The 23,681-nt window shown below is 39.4% G+C and overlaps 1 protein-coding gene across 2 annotated transcripts in view; it reads left to right on the forward strand.

The window, feature by feature from the left end:
- The window catches only part of LOC137993354 (carbohydrate sulfotransferase 11-like), a 30,833-nt gene that overhangs the window by 58 nt on the left and 7,094 nt on the right, over positions 1 to 23,681 (forward strand). For both annotated transcript variants that reach the window (XM_068839142.1, XM_068839141.1), the window contains exons 1-3: positions 1 to 68; positions 8,637 to 8,825; positions 15,573 to 15,619. The exon at positions 1 to 68 is cut by the window's left edge and continues 58 nt beyond it. In XM_068839142.1, coding sequence (XP_068695243.1) covers positions 8,747 to 8,825; positions 15,573 to 15,619 — 126 coding nt within the window. In that variant the 5' untranslated portion in view covers positions 1 to 68; positions 8,637 to 8,746. The remainder of the gene's footprint in view (positions 69 to 8,636; positions 8,826 to 15,572; positions 15,620 to 23,681) is intronic.

Raw genomic sequence — 23,681 nt, forward strand, 5'->3', positions numbered from 1 at the left:
AGATATGATGAGGTTAGCGCAATGAAAAGACCTTTAGCCAGATATTATGAAGTAGATTTACCAGAAAGGTAAGAGGAAACTTTACCTATCTTAGGCTATGGTAAACATGTGTTCACATGGTAAGCGTTAAAAAGAAAGAAAAGCATCGAAGCGATTTTTGCCATTTCCATTTCGATGCCTTTGTGTTGCTACACCTCAACCATGACAAGGCAGACGTTAAGAAAACAAAATTAACAGAGATGAAGATAAAATAAAATTTGAAGAAAACTGGGGCAAGAGAACGCATAGAACTTACTATAACAGTACACTTCCTTTGTGTCGGTCATCTAAAGAGACTGTCTTCAATAGAGAAATATCACGCAAGCAATTGCCTTACACGTCTTCTCGTAATTGACATGAGTATGTTCCAGAATTGCATCTTAGCATGCTAAATACAGGATGAACTTCAGTGATGCAGTTTTGGTTGGCCGGGAAACAACATTGTGCCACCTAATTGACATGACGGGAATAATAGAGCCCTTGCCAAAATGCATCATGCATAGTTTTCTATCTGTGCATAGTTGATGTCTACCGAAACACTGATGGCAATTTCTTCTTCGTACTTTCTGGCTTATTTTAACAGAACAAATCACCTTGAATCAACGTCTTAGTAGCTTTGAAATATCGCCCACCCGACACTTTATTAATGATAAAATCACATCGCATGCAAGTTTCTTAAGCATCACGAACGCTATGTTTTGTTTTTACTTTCGAATTGAGCATGGGTACTTCACAAGAAACCGTTGAGGTTAAAATTAAGATCGATTTTCGAAGAGGAATTGCCACCCTGAATTGCTGAAAAGAAAAGCTCGGCTTTATTTATCCTAAGAATGGAGTCGGACTGATTGACCATGAAAGTGCACCCGCTACATACGGGGCTCTAAAACCTCTAAAAGTTATAGAATATTAAATGAGTGCTATCTTCTTACACGTCGTAAAAAGTGTAGTTACTGAACCGTAAATTGAAAGCTAAAATTTTACGAGAGTGCTTATGCCTAAAGTATTTGTTTTTGAAAAATGAGTGCTTAGAATTTTATTGTAATCAGTGCTTAGGCCTAAAAGTATTTGTTTTTGAAAAACGAGTGCTTAGAATTCATGGTGATCAGTAAAACCAACCAAACCTAGTGTGCAGTTTAGACGTTCTAGAACTCACTTAGGGAGTATTGCTATCCTAGAACTCTAGACATTCTAGAAGTTAGAACATAGAACGTCTAAACTTAGAACTTAAGAAGTTTCCACTTACGACCGTTTTATCTAGAATGCTATAAAACCATAACTAGAGCGGTTCTAGAATGCTATAAAACTTTTTATTTATAATTTCAACCATTTTAAATTCTATTTAATCACGCACTTTTTAGAGCTCTTCTAATTAGAGCAGTTCTAGAATGCTATAGGACTTACTAATGTCAAGACATGCACCTTTATGCAGGTTATGTGTTCGATATTATTACTATAAAACGAGTTCAAAAGTGTTGGTTTAGGTGGCTACTGAACCATACATCCTAAGCTGCTATATGCTGCAGCTGACTTTGATAGTCTAACGAAACACCTTATCTTACATTCATGGCCTGTGATGACAAATTCAAGTGTAGTTAATTTTCATTAATTGTCATTCCACTCACCAGAGTTAAGTCGAAGAGATTACCAGAAATTGTTACGTAAGCTAACAAGGGCAACTCTGCTAAATTTACCAAATTCTTGGTTTCTTTTTCCTCGGCGAGAACATCTATTCCTGGAATTTCCTTGTGATGTAGCCAGAACATTCTCATCTACTGCAGGACGTTGCTACATCCAGAAATAATGTTCAGTGAGAACACCTGAGAATATCCTCAGGGACCTTACTGATACTAAATCAACTGGGTTGGCGGTATATCTGCTTGGATGATTCTCTAAGAGTGCTTACCCACTTAGTGGTGTCACGCTATCAATGATAAAGGCGCCACAGCAGATGAAGGCAGGCACGTAGATGTTGTTTTCCTGGTCTTCGCCAAGGCATTTTACAGAAGGGCGCATGGCATACTGCCACAAAAGTTGTATAACGATGCACATTTAAATAGTGTCGGGAAAGATGATCTAAACGACCGAGAACAGAGAGTTGTCATAAAAAAAAGGAATCTACTTGATGTGCTATTCGAGCGGGTGTACTTCAAGGCTCCTTATAATGTCTACATATCGGGCCCTTTCTTTTTCGTAATCATCATAAGTTATGAAGATTACGAAAAAGAAAGGGCCCGATATATAGATATAATAAGGAGCCTTGAAGTACACCCATTCGAATAGCACAGCATTATCTGCCTGGGCTAGCGATAGCAACACCGCGTCCGACTCGTTATAGTGTCGAAGACTGTGGTAAACTTCCCAAATGACCTGGTGGTCCGATTTACAGTTCGATCAAGAAAATCCATATTCCTGGAGTTAAAAAAACTTCATGGAGTTCAACGTAATCTTTTATGTAAATCACTGAAAGGTAAACACCTATTCACTCTGACTGCTTCCCTAGGGCCGCTGTTAACACGCCGGTTTCGTAATGATGGCTTGGTTACCAGCAACTATCATTTATCCTATAAAATAATATAAAATATTGAATTACGTAAACATGATCCTGGGTCTTATCAAAAGAATTTATAAAGGGCTTAATATAAGATGGTTCCGACACTGAGAATGTTTTACCTTGTCCATGCAGGTCAGATCAGAGTAGGTTAGTACTTTTCAGTGTTGTGTGGTTATCTTATCATGTAAATTTGGTAAGAATTAAGAGAAGTGCAACTGAGTTTAATTTTAAGTATAGACCAATACAAGCAAAGGAGAAAAAAGCTCCATTTGTTATGCTTAGAGCAAAAGGGGATGTTTGCATCTTTTGAAGTCCGTAAAGTACAGCTAAGGCTTCACGTTGAATCTCCGCATATCTTTTATCCACCATCTGTTAAGCTTCGTGATGCATAAGTAACAGGGCGCATTTGATTCTCTACTTCTTGAAGAAGCACACACAACCCAGGAAACAGGGGCTGGCATCAACCACTAATTTGATTTCTGCTTTCATTGAGTAGTATAGGCTAAACACGGGGCTTTCGGTTATCAATTCCTTAATTCCTTTCTAAGCTGATTTCTCTGCTGTTGTCCACCTCCACGGTACTCCCTTTTGTGTCAGCTTCCTTAGGGGGCCAGTAAATGTTGTTAGATGAGCCCCGTATTGTAACAAATATGTGATGCTACCGAGAAATGAGCGTAATTGAGCTTGATCATATGGAAAAGGTGCCTCGAGAATGGCTTTCACCTTCCCTGGGACTGGTCGAACCCCATCAGCTGAAATAATATGTCCTAGGAATTTCAATTCGGACACTCTCATAATACATTTCTTTGCATTCAGCCTGATCCCCGAGGTTCGCGAGGTATCCAACGTCGTCCGTAGGTTCCACCAGTGTTCTTCTGGGGTCGATCCATACACAACGATATCATCAAAGTATAGTTCATCACACCACCCAGTCCTTCATGCACAATGCTCATAACTCTTTGATGCGCCTCTGGAGCTGACGCCAACCCGCCAACCCAAATGGCCACCTTTTAAACTAGTAGACCTTTCCAGCCGCCATGAAAGAAGTACTCTCTCGTGACTTCTCTGGCAACAGTATTTGCCAATACGCTTTCCTTGGGTCCAATGTTGAAAACATCTTTGCTCCACTGAGTTGACGGAGCAGATCTTGGATCCGCGGAATCGGAAACCTTTCTCGTATGACAGCCTTATTCGCCTCTCTGAGATCTGCACAGATTCTCAGCTCACCATCTTCGTTGTAAACAATGTGCATTGGTGATAATGATAATAATAATAACTTTATTTATCGACCTTCGGAAAAATATACAGTAGATTTACATGTAAAATAAACATATATCAAAACGCATGAATTAAGATTTCAAAGGTACACTTAATAGGTTTAACTATGATTATCTTTGAATTAGTCTTGTTGCTGTAGGTATAAATGAACTCATAATTCTTTTAGTTCCTGATCTTGTTATTTTTACATTATTTTTTTGGATTTGACCTAAGGCTATAGTTCCTATTTACATGTGTAGCAATAAATACTTGATTAGGGTGTTCAGCATTGTTCAATGCTCTTTCGAGTTCTCGTTTTATGTACTGTGATCGTCTTTCATCTAATGATGATAGGGTTGATCTAGCAGCATCAATGATGTCCAGACTCTTGTTTTGTACTCTTTGGAGGTCATCTGCAAGGTAGTGGGGCAGTCCGCCCCAAACCGGTGACGCATATTCCAAGAGAGGAGGAATTTTAGAACACTAAATGGTCAAGCCGACTTCCAATGGCATACCTGCTTTTCTGGTTTTTCGTAGATAGTAAAGTCTGTTATTTGCCTTTTTGACAGTTTGTTCAATGTGGTATCTCCTACCCATTTTATTTTGGTGCCATACTCCGAGTAATTTAAATTTAAGTACTCTTTCTAGATACACATCTTTGATATGCAGAGCGTCGGGTTGAGTTGGCGATTTCTGGAAAGAGATCAACATATCAGTCGTCTTTGTTGGATTCAACATGATGTTGTTTCTATAGACCAGCTCTGCAGACTGTCAAGCACTATTTGCAGGTTAGATTCACTACCTTTTGGGATACATTCAAACTCGGTACAGTCATCTGCATATTTACACATCATTCCTCTTCACGAAGTTCCTCTGGAATGAAATCATCAAAGTCGTCAATAAAAATGTTAAATAGTAGCGGTGATATTACAGAGCCTTGTGGAACTCCTGCCGGACATAGTACACCCGGAAGCTTTACTTGTTGGGATCTACTTTCCAAGAAGATTTGGATCCAGAGCCACAGATGTTTGAATGTATTTCTTGATTTTAGTTTGGTCGATAGGATGGAACTATGTCGAAGGCTTTGCTGAAATCAATAAAGAGGGAATGGATCGCTTTTCGACCCTCTGGGGTGTTGTCAGTACAAGTAAACAAGATAGATAGATAGATAGATAGATAGATAGATAGATAGATAGATAGATAGATAGATAGATAGATAGATAGATAGATAGATAGATAGATAGATAGATAGTTTATTGACTGAATAAATGGCAGCCCGTGAAGGCTGAATTACATATTCATAAAACTAGAATAGATAAAATTACAAAACTAAGTATAAATTGTATTGCTTATAAATCCAATTAAAATATCAATGTTAAAGTCAATGTTCATTGTTTCTGTTAAGACTGGAGGTTATAATAAATGTATTTTTGAAACGGTCGGTTTTCCACTTTGGTATAGAAAAATATCTGTTATGCCTAAGAGAAAGTATTGAATTGTTCTTGGGAGGGAGCAGCTTATTTAAACGGTTATCACTGACTTTTACTATGGCGTCGAACATCTTATCGCAGATAGCTTCATTATAAGTAGTAATCTCTGGAATACCAAGAAAATATAGAGCATCGTTGTACGCTATACTAGGGCAGATGATTGCCAATTCTCTTTTCTGGATGCGCTCCAGTTCGATTTTCAAATACTTTGGTAGTGCATTGTGGAACACAGGTACTGCGTAAGTTAGGATGGATCTAACACATGTGGTATAGAATAGCAGAAGGTCAGTAAAGGGCACTTTTGCCCTTTTTAGCTGTACCAGAAAATACAAACGCTTGGCTGCTTTTTTGACTATCTCGATAATATGATTGTTCCACGAAAGATTATGTGATATTGTTACGCCAAGCAACTTTGCACTTTGAACGATTTCTAATTCCTCTCCGTTGATAAGGATAGGGTTGAACTCCGGTGATTTCTTGGCGAAAGAAATTCGCAGCTCTTTACATTTGTCGCTGTTGAGTTGAACTCTGTTGTCGATAGACCACTGGATAACTTGATTGGTAATAAGTTGTGACTTGCTTAAATTACCTTTGGCAACAATCTCAGATATTGTCGTGTCATCAACATATTTCCATAGCTGAGCATTTAAAGAGCTGATTTCCAAGTCGTTGATCAGGACAAGGAACAACCATGGACCAAGTTTAGTTCCCTGAGGGACCCCCGATGGCACAGGTGCCCACTCAGAGAAGCAGCCTTCAGATAATTTGATTCGCTGAGAACGGTCAGATAGAAAGTCGATAATCCAATTGATGATGTTATTCGGTAAATCTAATCTACCCAGCTTGCCTACCAAGATCGAGTGGTCTATGAGATCAAAAGCTTTTCGGTAGTCGAAAAGTATCACTCTAGCTGTTGCACCATTTCCATCAGCTCCCATCGCCCAGTTGTGTACCATGTGTATTAAAGCTTGAGTTGTTGATGACTTAGGAATAACACCATACTGATTTGGATCGAGAACTTTTAAGACAGCCGGCTTCACATAATCGGCCACGATACAATCTTGAGCAATTTTCGATAGACATGAAATTAAAGAGATGGGTCTTGAATCTTTCTTTAAGTCATTTACTGGTTTCTTCTTCTGTAATGGTGACACATTGGCAAGTTTCCACATGTGAGGTAGACGTTGTTCAAAGAAAGAGGCACTTATTATCTTACTAACTGGATAAACGAGGAGGTCAGCGTATTCACGTAGTAACCAATTAGGTATATCATCAGGACCGCTTGCCTTTGATGGATTGAGTTTCGACAACAACTTGTGTATACGGAGCTCCGATGTATCAGGGAATTTCGATGAGATTTCGTCAGTGGGTAGACGAGTCCGCGGCTGGTGCAGACGATACTCTTGTAGGAGTTCTAAAAAGGCATCGTTGATTGCGTTCGCCAGGTCATTTGGAGAAAGTTCTTGAACATCATGAGCATGAATTTGACTGATCAGATCGCTTGAATGTTGCTGGGCTCCGCGTAGTCTTTTAACTTCTTTCCACCACACCCTTGGGTTTTTCTCCTTCATATTCTCAACTTTAAGCTTGTAGAAATTTGCTTTACATACTTTCCTCTCGCGGTTTACAACGTTCCTGTACAGCTTGTATTGCACTGATTTGGGGCCCTTATTATGGAAAGCTTTTTGTCTTTTCAGAATTAGTGATTTTAAATGCTGTGTCATCCACGGGGCGTCAGATGAACAAACGCGAACTTTCTTGACTGGTATGAGAAGGTCAAGACCCGCGTGGACTGTTTCACAGAACATGCTTAGCATGTCTTCGCAGCTTTCAAAGGAGGTAAACAGACTAGGCCAATCCATACTGCTTAAGAATCTTCCCATTTCGGCTTTGCGGCTTCCTCGCATATCACGCTTGAATACATACTTTGTTGAGCGACTGCTAACACGAGTCCTTGGTTCTGCTGCTAGGGTATTATGGTCTGAAAGACTGAACGGCGGAAAATGACGTGGATCATCATAGAAATCATGTAGGTTGGTCAGTATCAAGTCGAGGATTGCGTCCTTTCTGGTTGGCTTTTTAACGATTTGCTTAAGACGAAAGTGCTTCTTCAATGATTTAATGTCGAGGCGATTAAAGTCACCCGCAACAATAAGTGCACAGTTGGGAAATTTCGACTCAGCAAAAGAGAGGACCTGAACAAATGCTCGCGCATAGAGGAGTTCTCGGTCTCAGCCCAGTGAGGATGGTAAACTACAGCAACAATAAGGGATGAGAAACCTCTTGGCAGGCGGTTTGGCCGTAATTGTACCCACAAGACTTCGTGATCGTCACAACAGGACAATTCTTGAAGTTGTTTGAATGTGGAACCGTTTTCTTTAATATAGAGGCAAACTCCGCCATGATCGTTCGACATTCGATCTCCCCGAATGATGGAATAACCAGGAATATCTACAACGGTGTTTGCGATGGTTGTTTTCAGCCACGTTTCGGTAATAAAGGCGAGATCAACTTGAGTACGAAGGAGAAATTCTTGCACTTCCACTAACTTTGGTACAAGAGACGTTACGTTTGATACCATGATCTTTGGTGTATAAAAAACCGATCTCTGAGGAGATTGATCTGAAGGATTTGGTCCCGAGGCCTGTACTCCATCCCGCGAGAGCACTTGTAGATAGTTTACCACAGTTGAGTGAAAAGCGTTCCTGGCCAAGGTGTTAGCACTTCTAAAGGCTTTTGGCTTGCTTTTTCAACCGTTACATTATAACCTTAGTCTGCATTGTACCCCTGGTCTGCAGTCTTCATTTTACCCTGGCCAACTCAGTCGAAAATCCAACTCGAATTCCAACTCGAAAATCCAACACGAAATCCTAACTCGATAATTAGTCTATCTCCCTGTGAATCACCAGCTTGACAATGGTCAACTCTAACTAACAGCTTGGAAAGCTTGAATTCCATTTAAGGAGGCTCTAACCAGCTTTAACACGTTGAAGAGAAACTCTTCAGAAAGACTGACACTACAGACTGTATCAGGTAACAGCAATGTTATTTTACCATATGAAACACCGATTATTGCCGAATAAGAGGCGGTCATTGTTGAAAGGTTACCTTGGCAACCTGAAAGCCCAGCAAAAACACCCTATATTTGGCTTTAGTTGCTCATATCTCAAAAACAAATTCGGGGACCCACATCTTTTATTGATAACAAAATGTTTTTATGCTCTTAGGCAAAATGATGTATACGCTGACGTGTGTGCTAGGCAAGTTTTCCTGAATATTGCTCATTTTGCCTTTTTCAGGGCACGAAAATCCTTTGGGACTTGAAAGCCCTGTTGGCTTTGTGTATGCACTGTGTACACTCCGACAGCAAGTATCTTATTGTTCTCTTTCAACTTGATCCCGAAAAAAAATGCGCTTGCTTGGTGTACAAATTACCAAGCTCATATTCCTCATTGTGGTTTGTGTCTTGGCGGTAGCTATTTTCTCAGGTAAGTTCCAATATTTCCTTAGAGTTCAATTTTTTTTAATGAAAGACCACCGCGATCTAAGAATAACAGAATTGATATTTAACAATTATTCTACGAGGGCGCGCTGGATAGGAAGTGACAGAAAACCAACGAGGCGCCCAAGTAGAGCAATTGTTTTATTAAAAACTCCATGGTGTTTCTGGGGGTAGTATTGTCGACTGAAGTATATTGATTTCTGCCTCGGTCTATTTCCGTCCAAAACGGCTTTTGTCGGTCATATTTTTCAGAGCTGCAAAAATGTTTTCAGCACGCTTTATTGCTGACGCGTTCCTTGACCGTATTAGGTAACCAGGTATATGAACTGATAGCCTGTGTCCGGCGAGCCAATGAAAATGTTGGAAATCTCATATCCGTCGTTCAGTTTTTAATTCGAACCTAAGACCTGGGCAACACTGGTCGGATGCTCCACCGCCATCATTGAACTCCTAGAACTCCCGGGAAAATACAATCATTGAATAAGGAGGGGGGGGGGGTGGGGTGGGTAGAGAAGCAAAGAAGACGTCAAAAGCCCTAACCTTTCCAACGGTTTTGTCTATGATTGTATGAGAGTAGGAAATCTGCTTTGAACCCTTACAACTCTCGTGGTATTTATCATAGACAAAAAGTAGTCGGGAAGAGCTGTATTTCAACCCCGCTTCGGTTAAAGCGCAAAAGAAATAGTTTTAATTAATGGGAAATTGTTGTGTTATCTTCGAACATTGAATTGGGCGAAGGGGGAAGAAGAAGGAAAAACCCTTCAGTTTTGTACAACATTGAATAAGGGGGGGTGGGGAGAAATGCAAAGAAGACGTCAAAAGTGCTAACCTTCCCAACGGTTTTCTCTGATTGCAGGTTAACCTCAGTAGCTCCCCAAGGGAAACTAGGGGCTTGGGAACTAGGTCGAAGTTCCAGTAGCTCAGTGCACTGGGTGGAGCATCCGAACAGAGTTTGGGAGGTCGCAGTTTTGAATCCTGCCTTGGACTCTGATTTTTCGGTTGTTCTTTCCCACGTCGCTAGGCAACTAGTTTTTCATCCTTCCCACGGACGCATTACACCTTAAATATCTATATATGGTTTTCCCCTGACGTCACAGTAGCCATGTTGGAGCACAGAACAACAGAGAAAAAAGTTTTTGGGGAATTTGACTCGCATTTAATGCAAAACATGAGTCATAATTTGCTATTGTTTTGTGCACGAGCATGTCCGTCTCATCACGTGGTTGAAAACTATCTGTAGTTGCATATATTTAGCAATTATTTGCCAATATTTACTGAGCCTGGGGCAAATAATTATTTTAGTATAATTTCAGAGCTGAACAACAAAGAAATCGATAGTTTGTTTAGCAAATCAGTTTTAAGGCCACCCTGATTGACAACAAGTTTGTTTTCTCGTAATGGCTTCCGTTCTTGTTTCCTTGCCGACAATTACTAAATAAAACTTTGCAAATTAATTACGACTCTATTGTGCTACTTCACGAAACACGTATCAGACGCCCAAGCAGGCTATGTTGATGCTAGCTCTGGGAGAAGGCTGACTTACATTTGAAAAGTTTAATACCATACTTGGTTGCATTTTGCGTTGCCTTTATTTCCGAGATGTCCTCGTCGGCCGGCTACTGGCAGCCATTTTGTTTTGCTTTACATTCACCGCCTAGCGCGGTGAAAATAGCGTCATATAAGGAATCTCTCTGCCAATCAAATTGCTGGAAACTCTTTCTTCAGCTCTCAAGTTATACTAATTAACAATTATTCGCCGAGGGCGAAATAAATATTGATGATTGTTATGTACCTAGACTTTCACTCAACAAAACGAGCACTGTGATCGGTTGATTCTCGGTCACGAGCTCTTGGTCAAACTCAAATGTATCCGGACCTACGATTGTTGAAGGAAAAGTCTAACTATATAAGAAAGCACTTAATATACGGTCCCTCCAGAAACTAGTTAGTTTTGTTTTCCCTCTAGTCCTGATGTTTCCCTCGGAAATGAACTGTTTCCCTCGGGACCATACATTAAAGTGCCCCTAACCCTTCAACTTACTTTTTTGGGGGTAGATTTTGACATCTTTCAAGAACTCATTTTCGGAAAAAATTTTCACAAATGTTGAACCCTTATTTTTTTACGAGCGCTTGAAGTTAGTAAAATTTGTAATTTTCTGCGCTCTATAAGCCCCGCTGGACAAATTATTCTCTCGTGGGCTCCTTAGGAACAAGCCAATGAGAAGCGTCTGATGACACCGCGGCAAAATGAGTGCGCAGGCTTGAGCCACGCGCGAATCGTTTCCACGCGCGAGGGACTGGTACCAATTAAATTTGCAATAGAAACAACAGCGCGGCAAAATGGCGGCAATTTAAATTCTCTGTGTTTGTTTTCATTTTGCGATGATAAGGACAACACTACTTTGATAAGGTTTAAATTTTGAAGAGAGCTTCCTGAAAGACTAATCTTCCATGTGTCTTTTCAAACCAAAAAACTATACTTCAAACCAGGAGAATTTTACCTTGCATTCGAGCGCTAGAGCAAAAGTACGAAGTTCGTAATTTTATTGGTCGCGATGGTCTCTGCGTTGGTAAACCTCTGGGGGGAAAACTGTGCACTGAGAAGGAAAACGCCGGCTAAACATCTTTGCAAGGGCAGAATGATAATTCCTTCTGCGAAGATGGCTCCTCTGTTTGTTTCATTGGAATCATTTTAAAGTGAGAAATAAGCTTAAGTTCTTTTCATGCCCGCATCCCACTCATTCGGCAACTTGGATAAGTCACTTACCTGCCCTCCATTCTCATATTTTACAACACTAGTTACTTTTACATGAGCGAGGCAATAAAATAAAGAAAATAAGTCTTAATTTTAAGAGAGGACCGCAAAAAAGTTTTGAAACTAAGTATAAATTTGACTCCAATGCTACTTGATGTTTCCCTTTTACTTGGAGTTTGGCAGTGGTCCATCGTTGAAAATATTTTTTCAGTATTTTTCCTGCAGCTGGCTGGTAACTGTAATTTTTTTATCCAGCTTTGTCGATCACCTTGTAGAGCCTTACTGGGATGAGGGTGGGGAGACATGAGAATCATGATAATGAAACCATTCACCTGCATGTGTTTGGAAAATACTGATTTCACTTTTGCATGCATTGCACCAGCAAAAATCCAGCCTAAATTTTGTGTAAAGATACTGAGAGAGGAATGTAATCATACATCCAGCAAGACAAAAGGCATTCTGCTTCATACTCTAACATTTTATTGTGCACAACTGATCCAGTTTCACTACCCAATGATAGACCCACAATGGCTCTATCTGGACCCACAATGACTCTATCTGATTCCTTTTCAACAACACCAACCACAACAACTACTATGGTATGTGTTACCACAAAACACAATATACAGTAACTCAAATATCTCTCTAATTTTATTGTTGTAAGTACTGTATATTCATTATTAAGACTATTACAAGTAGGAGCATTCTCAGAAGTTAATATCCAAACCCATGCTCAGCAAGAGAAAGACTAGAATAACATACAGCTGTCTTTAAATGAAAGTAAGACAGTTTACTTGAATTAAAAAACCAAATTATATTTGCTTGTTCAAACATTGACTTAAAAGGTGTGGCAAGTAAATAATTATCGTCCCTTTTCTAGACAATTTTGAAGAGCTGTTTGGAAACCATCTTGTATTAATCACTGACGTGCTCACATCTGTGATGTTTAATTTGCAGTAATACTGTTGTCATCATGCAGGATCTCATGCAGGAAAAAATGAGAGATAAATAACAACCCTGGCTTTTTTCATCACAAAACCAATAAAATATTCAATGCTGAAATCCTCATCGCAATCTCTGAAAACAATCTGGAACGTTGCTTGCCATGCATGGTTTGACCAGATCAGCACACACACACACTAGGAAGAAAGCACTGAAATAAGAATAAATGACATGTTTAAGAAACAACAGGAAACTGATCAAAGTAAAGCAATAATATTATTATTTCTTGGTCATTTTCATGCACAGATGTCACTTAAGATACTTGAAAAAAACATGGAAATCTGTGCCCTATTTGTAAAGATCCCTTTATAAAAAAACTAAACAACTGAACTGTCTCCCTTAATAAGAGGTTTTGTCTAACAATGCAGGTAAAAACAGTTGCTCACATCTTGAAAGTAATGACAGTCAAAATGACAGCCAGCCAGATATCAACACAAGATTTCTTCAGGTCAGATGACTGGGACAATGAAATCAACAGAAATCTAGAGATCAATTAAATTTAATCATACCACAACCTAGTGTGTCCTGCAAAGCAACAAAGAGCTGGAAAGGAAAGAGCATCACCACCTACCATACAAACCATTGCTCTTGCTGTGGAGAACCAGGTCACAGAAAAATCCATGGCTCTCGTATCACATGTTAGAGGTTAAAACTTCTGTTGTGTCAAAACCCTTAGCGTTTTTAGAGGAATTGCCCTTAAGCGAAAAACATTAAACGAAAAATGTTGTCAGTTTAAAATTACAACTTTTAGGTCTTCAACGGTGAGACCGAAACACGAGCAAACATGGTTTGGCAAAGATAACTTCCATGGAAACGACATAAACAAATAAATATATTTCATGCCTAAAATAAGCTTACCTCTTTTGACTTTCTCGTTGGAAACAACTCGGAACTACTGTTTAGTTTTTCTGTCGAGTCCATGTTGAGCGTGAGATCTTGATCATCAAAAGGTCCAATAGAACTTTTCCTTCACCGCCGAATAAACTCAAAAGCAAAGAGCTCAAAAGCTCTAATCAAATGAATCAAATGTCTTAGAAGCGAAGCATGCGCACTCATTTTGCCGCGGTGTCGCGTCTGATATCTAACACTTTTTTTTAGCTGTGACGTAAGAAAAGGACACCATTCCATAACATAAGAGTGCGAGTTCGAAGATTATTTGTGAAAACTTACAATTGGTCTGAAAATATGTCCTCTTCCAAAGAGTTTTCCGACTCAAGTACGGAAGAGTATCTTTCGGACGATTCGGAATGCCTGGATTTTCAAGAAATAGAGACGGAGCAACGAGAAAATCAAGAACTTTTATCAGAAAGTTCGACTGCCGACAAAGAATCAGACAGCGAATTGCAAGCCTGTATGGACGAGCCTCTCACTGATGAAGAATGGCTCAAAAATTAAAGACAACAAAAAGAAGAAAAAAACAAGCAAGAAGTTCTTACGAAGCGGCTAGCAGACGAAACCAGTGAACTTCAGCCGTCAGATCGCTATCAGAAGGAATCTTATGCATGCCGATTCCCTTCTGTTTATTGTTAGGTTGCTGCATCCATAAACCACGAACTTTTCAACCATTTTCTCTGTGTTCTCCGCTAATCTTCACACATCCCAACAACTCAAGCTTGCACGATGTCCTTTTTTTACGTCACGCTCGATACTTTGGCCGAGTGGGGGACTGATGCGAACGATAGGTGAAAAAATAGTCAAGACCACCTCCACTTTCAGCGCTCGTAAAAAAAGCCCGGATTCAATATTTTTGAAATTTTTTTTCGAAAACAAGCTCTTGAAAGATGTCAAAATCTACCACAAAAATATAACTTGAAGGGTTAGGGGCACTTTAAGTGTATAATATTTACCGAGACGTTGTCGTGGTAACTATTCCCCAGTATTCAGTGAACCTGAGGCGAATAACTGTTTTAGTATAATTTTCAGCGGTAAATATCAAGAAAGTGCAAAACAAAGTGCTAAAACACGATTAAAAAAAGAAACGAAAAGTACTTGCTTAGGTTAGCAGCCGCGCCTCCAAAACGTTATATTCACCGAATAGGGCGGTGAATAAAACACCGAACTATTACATTCACCACTGAAAATTATACTAATTAACAATTATTCCATGAGCCCGCGTTGGATACGAGATGGTAAATAGCCAACGAAGCGCGTAGCGCCGAGTTGGCTATTACCAATCTCGTATCCAACAAGGCCGAATGGAATTATTGTTTTATTAAATTCTCAACCTGCGGTTTTGCTAAGTTTTATTTTAGTTGAAGAAACGACCGGAAAGTGACGCGAATTCCCAGCGCTAAACCGTTAATGCTGAGAGATATTTGCCGAATTTATTTCCATATGAGGTCAAACGCATTTATAATTGCTGATAACCGAGATTCAGTGAACCAATCAGAAAGCAAGAATTACATTATCCGAGGTAATGGATATTAATCATTTCCGCGCTGCCCAATTTTTCGGCCATGCAGTTTCACGTTGGATATTAATCATTTCCGCGATATTAATCATTTCCGCGCTGCCCAATTTTTCGGCCATGCAGTTTCACGTTGACAGCAAGTGACATACAATACTCAATGAGGGATAGAGGTCCATTCAAGAGAGAAGATTAAACGTAAATAATGCTTTAACAGAAGGCATGAGCACTTTCAATAAACATTTGTAAAACGAAACCACAAGACTGCAAAAAAGCGTGCTTATTCTGGGACAGAGGATTACCCCAGGTTGCGAAAGTCCTCTTAAGTCATCACGGAACCATAAAATAACTTGTTAATGCTCCTGATATTTTTAAGGGGAAGGAGGAGCGGGAATGCCGTTTGAAAAGACTGACGCAATTCATCTTTCAGACAATTTAGTTTCCCTGGTACAACATTCCTGTTTTTGTCCTTTCCAGTATTTTTAAAACAAAACCATTGTGCCTATTTTATAGCAAGCAGTTTTTGTTTAATTTAGTGAAAGTTTAGCTTTAAATATTCGCTTTTTCAGAGCTCGCTTCAAAATTCAGCCCAGCACCAATGCCAACCCTGCAAACGGTAAGTTTGGTAACCGCGAACTACCAATCCAGTTTTTCAACAAATGTCCTAGAATTATTTTGTCTCTTTGTTGCTTAGCTGAATCTGTGTTTCAGACAGCTTTGTTAACAACTTTGTTTTCTTTGCAGCTGGCGATCACATGATACAAAAACAGCCATTGCGCACTGGGACATCTAAAACCATGCAACGTCATTTAAATTTTATTTGTTTTAGATGCCGCAGTAGGCAGTGTGCTCTCCAGTATAGCAGTTATTGTACCATGTGATCGCCAGCTGCAAAGAACCCATTTTACCCCACTCGATCTGTTTGTCCCTGTAGTGTGTACAGCTGATAAGCAGAGCCTGGTATTAGTAGTTAGCAAGTAGTCTTTCCCTTGCGAAAGGAGAGCTTCGGAGAAGATTCTGGCGGCAAGAAAATTATCAGTGTCGACATCCAATTTTTTCTTTCTCGTAACTAAGAGAAGTACATTGACTGCCGTTTCGACAACCTGAGCGGAGGTAACCTTCAGAGTTAAATAATTTGTGTAACGTCAGTAGATGGTATAAATATTCTGATCGTAGATGTGATTGGTCAACGAAGTTGTGACTGTCAGCTAAGCCTGCTGTCATTGGCTGTGAAGACCTCTAAACAGTGATCTGTCTTAGTCTAATGAAGGGGTAGTTTCTAAAGAAACTGTGGTGCTGCGTCGGTGGGGAAGTAGTATACAAAAATTCCGATTCCGCGAACACCTTCGCGATGTTGAGAAGAATGACAAGGATGCATCCAAGCCAGTCGCTCGCCATTTTAATCTGCCTAACCACTCCAAAAAACACATGGCTATCTGCGGCCTTTCCCTACATCTAGGTACGACGGAAAGCCGCAAGAATCTGGAACAAAAATTCATCTTTCAAATCGGCACCCTTAATCCTCACGGTATTAACGAACGCTTTTCATTTAACTAATATATTCCTATTTTTCACGTTGCCATGTTACCACCAATAGCGTAGCTCCTACTCTACTATAAAAACTACACGTAACCCATAATCCCTCGATTCGCTCCGACGAAGGGCTAACGCTCGAAACGTCAGCTTTTAGAATCTCTGTACGGTGGCCAATTTACATTATCAACTCCGTTGATAAAACCAAATTTTTGTCTTAGTCTAATGGCTGAAAGCGTATTGTTGGTAAAATTGGTCGGCATGCTGCGACAAAGAAACTACATGTTCCAAGCTCTTTCAATATTCTTCGATCATGATCCCCGAATATTACAACTCAATTTTTGTGCAATGCAATTGGCCCGCACAGTTGGCAACGGTTCAAAGTACGAATTTCTCGAATAAGCAACGTAATGACAAATTCTTAATGTTAAACACGAGCGCGAGTAACGCGCTGTAATATGGTGAATTACTCAGTGTTATTAAAATAAGTCCGCCAGTCGTTTGTTTGCCTGTTGTTGATGTTGTCGATAAGTCGCTTGTAGGGGGACGGGAAGGGACGGGAAGAGGTGTTATTCCTGACCAAGAGTGAATTAGGTAAGAGTAACAAATCTACTTTACGGGTGAAAACAAACAAAGACTGGGCCGCCTCTTTAACTAATCGTGAGAAGAGTGTCACGCGTGTACATGTCTGCTTCTGCCATTTTTTTCCCAGGGACATGACAACTAATTTTGGCAGGAACGGGTATTTTAAAAATAGACTCATTTGCGACTGTGCTGGGGAGCACATCAGGGACATAGGAACACTCTTACCTAATTCTCTCTTGTCCTGATCTAGCTGGTGTCTGCCTTGTGTCGTTTTTTATCTTAAGCACCGCGCATGCACTGGTGGCTCAATTGGTTTCAAAAGCACCGGGCCGGTATTGACTCCGGCCGGACCAATACACAGGGTCTTAAAATAGCTGAGGATAAAGTGCTGCCTTTTAGATAATGAAATCTGCAAATGGGTAGACTATCAAGTCTTCTCGGATAAGGACTATAACCCGTAGGGACCGTCCCACAACCTTTCCTGTTAATCAACATTGTGGGACGGTTACAGAGCCCACACAATGTTCTTAAAGAGTAGCGGGGAGACCCCGGTAATGTGGTTTGTCCTCCTTTGGCATACATGCGTTGGTTGGGTGACATCAAGTATAGACTGATAGTGGCAGCCACAGGCGCCTTTACAAGCTGACGTTTGATCTTACCCTAGGGAGAGAATTGTAACCGCTTTGGCCTGACTTTGTCATATGTTCGGTATATATATTGAGCACGTTATAGTCGCGCCAGTTTTCAGTTGTGTCTTCATGCAGTGTTGTTCGTTTGTTTTTGAAGAGTATAAACAGTGATTGTTGCGACTGCTAACAGTCTTCACAACCAGTCGCATCAGGCTTAACCGAGAGTCGACCAATAACATCATGACTTTGTTGACCAATTACATCTACGACCAGAGTATATTTTACTAGTCTGAAGTGTCAGCCGTCTCCTCGCCTCCCCTGCCAAACGGGCGAGGCGGGCACCAGGCTCAATCTGTTTGGACTGCAAGGACTGCATTGATGTCGTAGGAGTTTTAAAGGGTGACCACAACTCTTCAGAATGCCGCGGCAAATCCGGGACTTAATTCCACAGTCAGCGCGAAAATTCAAATTCGATCTGGTTGCTCGATAGCTAAACAATAAAGAAAATGACCACAAAAAGGCCGAAGACGCATACGTTTTTAGAGATTGCCTGCTTCGTACTTGTGTTTCGTGGTGGTTATCATACGGCTTTTGTAGATGAGATATTGATGGATTAAATGAGACAATTTTCAAGATCTTACGAATCGCGAATTTAGTCGTTTTTCTTCTCTGAATTTGGTCTATTTTAGGGAAAATACTGTAAGAGGAAACATTTGGAGCTGGACTTTTCTCCCTTTTAAGTGTCCCTTTATAACGGTTATCATATGGCTTTGAATATTTGTTGTTCAAGGAAGTTTCATGCCAAGTTTTAACGGAAAATGAGGGTTACAAGCGGTCGTTCCATTCAACTTTCGAACACCCCAGCTGACCTTCTTGCCTTCCTGCTCTTCGGAAACAAGAAGAACAATAGAACGAAACTGTTTTGAATTTCCCGGCCGAACATTAATATATGCTAAGCTCCGCCTCCGCAAACAATCGATGCTATCAGGCATTGTAATTGAGGTGCTAAACTGTATCATTTAAAAGTCTCACTTCAAGTAACGCTTTGCGTCAGTTGCAACAAACAATTCGATAAAGTTTCAATACGCGCGCATTCTTCACAGAACTCCAATATGCCGTCCGTGCAAAAAATGCAACGCGTTGATCGGGAGCTCTCTTTAGAGCTCATTGAATCCCCGATCAACCCCGCTTTACCCCAGGTTTAGTGCCTGTTTTCCGTTTGACTTTTCGGGCCCGAAAAATGTACGGAGCTTTAAAGACACAATAGACATAAATTCCAGTAAGATTTTAAACAACCCACCCGCATAGAGGTTGAAGTTGACCGCCATCTTGCCTCATGTTTTTTTAGCAGACCTGCGCATATACTCTAGTAACAACACCGCTTGACGGAACTGGCGAAAAACAGGCAGTAAAAAACACTTCCGGTGCGGTTTGTTTTTCATTGCCCGCGGTAACCGTTTCTTGATTGCGCATGATAATGGCTAACCGGGAGAAAATCTCATCCTCTGTAATACCGAGCTGAATGAAATAAAATTGACTGTTGTCTGTTCTCCGTTTCCTCTCCAAGGGACCCGATGGTTCTCTTATCGAAATTTTCTGCCGACTCTGATAAAAAAAAAGGTCTAGCATGGAAGTCAGAAACCTCTTGCTCTTACCAATGTGTCATTGCCGAGAGGCACAAAACATAACGATTTATCAATCGCACTGACTACTACCGAAACAATGTGGAGAATTTGAGGTTGCAAAAGGGCCTTCGCTTCACTTTAGTTCAATAGCCATTTTCCTATTGAGTAATTTTTTTGATCTTTTAATGTGGCCATTACTTTTCTGCATAAATATTCACGATAAGAAAAGCTGGGGAGAAGAGAAATAAAGGGAAATTTGAAACATCGGGAGACACCTCGTTGGTCGTTGGCTTTTATTGGAGTTGGACATGTTGGTCATTGGACCGCAACTGTAACTTTTTATGGTATGTCGAAACAAATCGAAATTTGAATAATTATCCCTACAAAAATGCAAACATATTCCCATAGGATTGAACAAGAGAATTACAGGGCCATTTCGGTCCTACTTGTCGAAACGCTTTGGAGAACAAGGCGTATCAGAATGGGTTTTATTGACACGCAAAAACTGGCAGGGTTTAACGGATAAACCCCGCCATTGTTTGCAGTTGGGTTAGAAAAAAGTGTCCTTGACATTGGGATGTCCTTCTCTCCGGACATTTTTTTTTTCCGATGGAGAGTAAATTTTCTTCTGCCCATGTCGTCAAGCGTATTCAACGTTACGAGTCTCTCTTCGTTGAAAAAATCTTAATAATGAAACGATCGAGAAGTTTAACAAAGTGAGTTCATTATTAAGACCTGGTTTTAAAGTGCTTAGTACGCACTTTTCAAGGTCAACGCGAGTCCAGGTTGCTGTGACAGTGTTTGAGTGGATATTTGTTTGTGGAGCTTACCGGCTAATGGAGTACCATCTTGATTTCAATTCATGCGTTTATCTTTTAAAAAGTGGAGCAAAAAATATATCACTAAATTTCCAAATGGTTTCTCTTTCGACTAAATATTTGCACACTGTTTCCGCGGGGGCCCGCATCTAGCAGAAAATGTTAAGATTTTTGCATTTTTCTTCCAAATTAAGTTGTTAAAATGGCCATTCAAGTGGTCCATGAAGGCAAATTTTTTAAGACGGGGAAAAAAAAGAAATGCATGACGTCCCTGAAAAGTTAGAAATATATTTCAGTCGTTCAAATATAAATTTTAAAGTGAATTTAGCACCAATGTCATACATAACATGCCATATAAGCACCTCATATTGGGTACAGTAGAAGGAAACCTTTTAGTTGCAATTATATTTTGCTGTAGTCATTTCAAGCAAATGCCAATCGTTTCCTTCCCTCCAAATTATAGAAATAAACATAGATTAGGTTAACTCTGAATAGCCAAAACAACAATACCGGTATTCCAAGTTGAAAATTTGATTCAGAAATCCAGCTCACTAGCAGGGGGGATTTTACTGTAACAAAATATTACTACAGCTAATAATACACTTTCAACACATTGTAGTGGGTTAATGTGACAACAAAAATAATTAATCAAGAATTGGTTTTATCTTCCAGCAATAAAACAACAGGAGGATATAAAATTAGGTATCTTCAAAGTTTAGAAAACTTGTTGAAGGTGATTCAGTGCTATTATCCAAAACAAATTTCATGCTGGCCTACTAAATACTTCGAGTGCAATAGATTATATAACCTCTCTTTGTGGACTCTGGTTGCAACACAGTGGTTTCAATAATTTTAAAAAACTCCATAACTTCATATTTATGTAATAATTGTTCAAAGTCATCAAGCAAAAGCATACAAAGCTACATTTGAAAGGGGCGTAATCCCATGTTGGAGTTTTCTGGAGAAGGCTTTCACAGAAATAACTGCTGTTTCCTTTCCATATGGAAAAAATATTTCAACATTAGGTGCAATGAATTTTTAGCAATTGCTTTAAAGAATACTAATCATTCCTACCATTTCCAAGGATGAATAAATTAAAGTTGAATGCAGTAAGTGTAAGAAGTAAAAAAAAAGTGGAATATTTTTTCAAACTGTAATCTATTTCCATTCTTGATTTAGTCCCCGGATAGTATTAAACAATGGTGGTGAAGTAAACAAACTGCCCCAAGGGGGGCTCCCTTACGAAAATGACAGGGGTTCTTTTTGGTCCTTTTTGGAGAAAAAAATGTGGATTTGTACTGCCTATGATGCTGAGACCAAACAGCTGGCAGAGTTGCTGCAGTACATTTAAGGCTATCAATCTGAAAAATGACTGGAACTGTAAGACAATTTGGTACACAAGCAAATAACTTTTACTCATGAATAATTCATAAGTAAAAGTTATTTGCCAGTCATTTGTCACTTTAGAACTGGTTCCTCTAAGGGGTCAGACTTCTTTAGCCTACGTCCACAAAACAAGGTTCTGTTACCTTTAAGGGTCCAATAAGTGGCCTGCCATTTTTATAGGGAAAACCCCTCCTGAGCAAACTGCACCCTCATGTTTGGATTCCCATAGATTTAATGATATAGGCAAATTTGTTCTACAATATATACTCAAATACCATTATAGTCTTCATAGTTTACTCCTCGAGCCACCAGCTTCAACTTTGATACTTTGTTCTAAAAGCCAAAGCAACGCAAAGCAAAGCATAGTGGAGGTGATGATTAATCACTTGTTTTGGTTCAAATGAAGAAAAAGAAAGTCAAACTAACAATAGCACTTTAACTCTTTCACCCCTAAACCGGCCATACTTAGCATTTTACTCTGTCTAACACCAGACGATTTTACTTGTCAGTGGGGAATCCCCAGGAGTCAATGGGTTAATCACTCACTAAAAAATGTCCCAATAAAATATTATGTTCCACTAATGACCAAAACTGTACTAATAATTTGAATTACAGCTAAGGTCTGTCAAATTTCCATCTGAGTTACCTGACAGCTCTTACAATACTTCTCAACATAAAGAAAATAAATTCTGTGGACTTAAACATTCCCAAATAGAAATGTTGTATATTCTAAATATTGTTACATAAACTCTTCAAGATTTACCTGCTTCAGGAACTTCAAATCAATGAATATTTGGAATAATTTTCCTGGACTCCTGCAAACTATGTGCACTTTTTAATGGTTTACCCTTTAAAAGTAACACTCAGAAATAATAATGCAAATACAACTGAGGCTGTTTTGCCTTATCTACAAGACAAGACAACAATATCCTTTATTCAAACACAATCAATATTAAAGCAATAATACATGCTTGTGGGGTCATGTGCTAACTATAATAAAGATACACTACAGGAAATAAAAGCTTAAAACTAACTATGTGACAGACATAGGATATCTACACATAAGGGATAAGAAAAATAAATCAATTGCTATCCAAAGATCTTATTGCAAATACACCAAAAGGTAACGGTTGATTGACAAGTTCCTTGTGCAAAATGGTAGAGCATGTTTGAAGTCCATCAGGACCAAGATGAGAAGTTATGATAAAAACTCTTAAACATATTTTTTACCAAAATTATTTTACTGCCATCAAACCCAATGAGACCTTATGCATGGGACACTGTTTCTAGCTGCAGCTATCAAATCACATAATATATTAAAATTTTGGCATCTAAGAAAAGAACAAACATGTGGGGTGTAACCAAAAAAAGTCCAAGGCAATAATGGTTCCTTTCAGCCTTTTCAGGAAAAACTATCCACTGTCAATCATACTTGACTCAAAACAGATTCCTTGATCCAACAACACATGACAGTCCCCCAAAAACCAAAATTACATCATTAATGCTTCCAGAAAACAACAGTCTAAAAAACAAAGATTTGCAAAACAGTCACGAACCTGAATCTATAGAGATCTATATACATCTGTACCTACACTTCTGTTCTTCCAAACATTATTTTAACTAACATGAATTTTGATTTTGATTTTAAACTCAAATTAATTGCAAATCCATAACTTGGCAATTACGTGAACGCAAGGATCGTTGAGTTGTGACTGCTAAAAAGTACAATAACTTAGACATTCACCAGAAAAGGGAATTAATATAAATGACCTTAAAATCGAACTTAAGACGAATCCAGTTTATTTCCACATCAAAAGAGAGCAGCGTGCAAAGATAAATGGACGATATTAAAGCATTTCTTAACGTGAAATTACAATCATGATGGAGCTATAACGCTAGACGAACGCTAAGCGGAAAAACAAAATTGTAAATTATTACTCACAAATTAGTTTGCGAAGTCATCTTTTGCACACGATCCGACTTAGTCTCGTCACTCTCGCCTTTATATGAACTTCATGCAGTCGCTCCTTTCGGTTTAAATTCACAACAACACCTTTAGGAAGTGTTTTCTCAAGACCATTGGAACGAAAAAAAAAGTCATT

This window comes from Montipora foliosa, chromosome 2, assembly GCF_036669935.1.
Source record: "Montipora foliosa isolate CH-2021 chromosome 2, ASM3666993v2, whole genome shotgun sequence".
NCBI lineage: Eukaryota > Metazoa > Cnidaria > Anthozoa > Scleractinia > Acroporidae > Montipora > Montipora foliosa.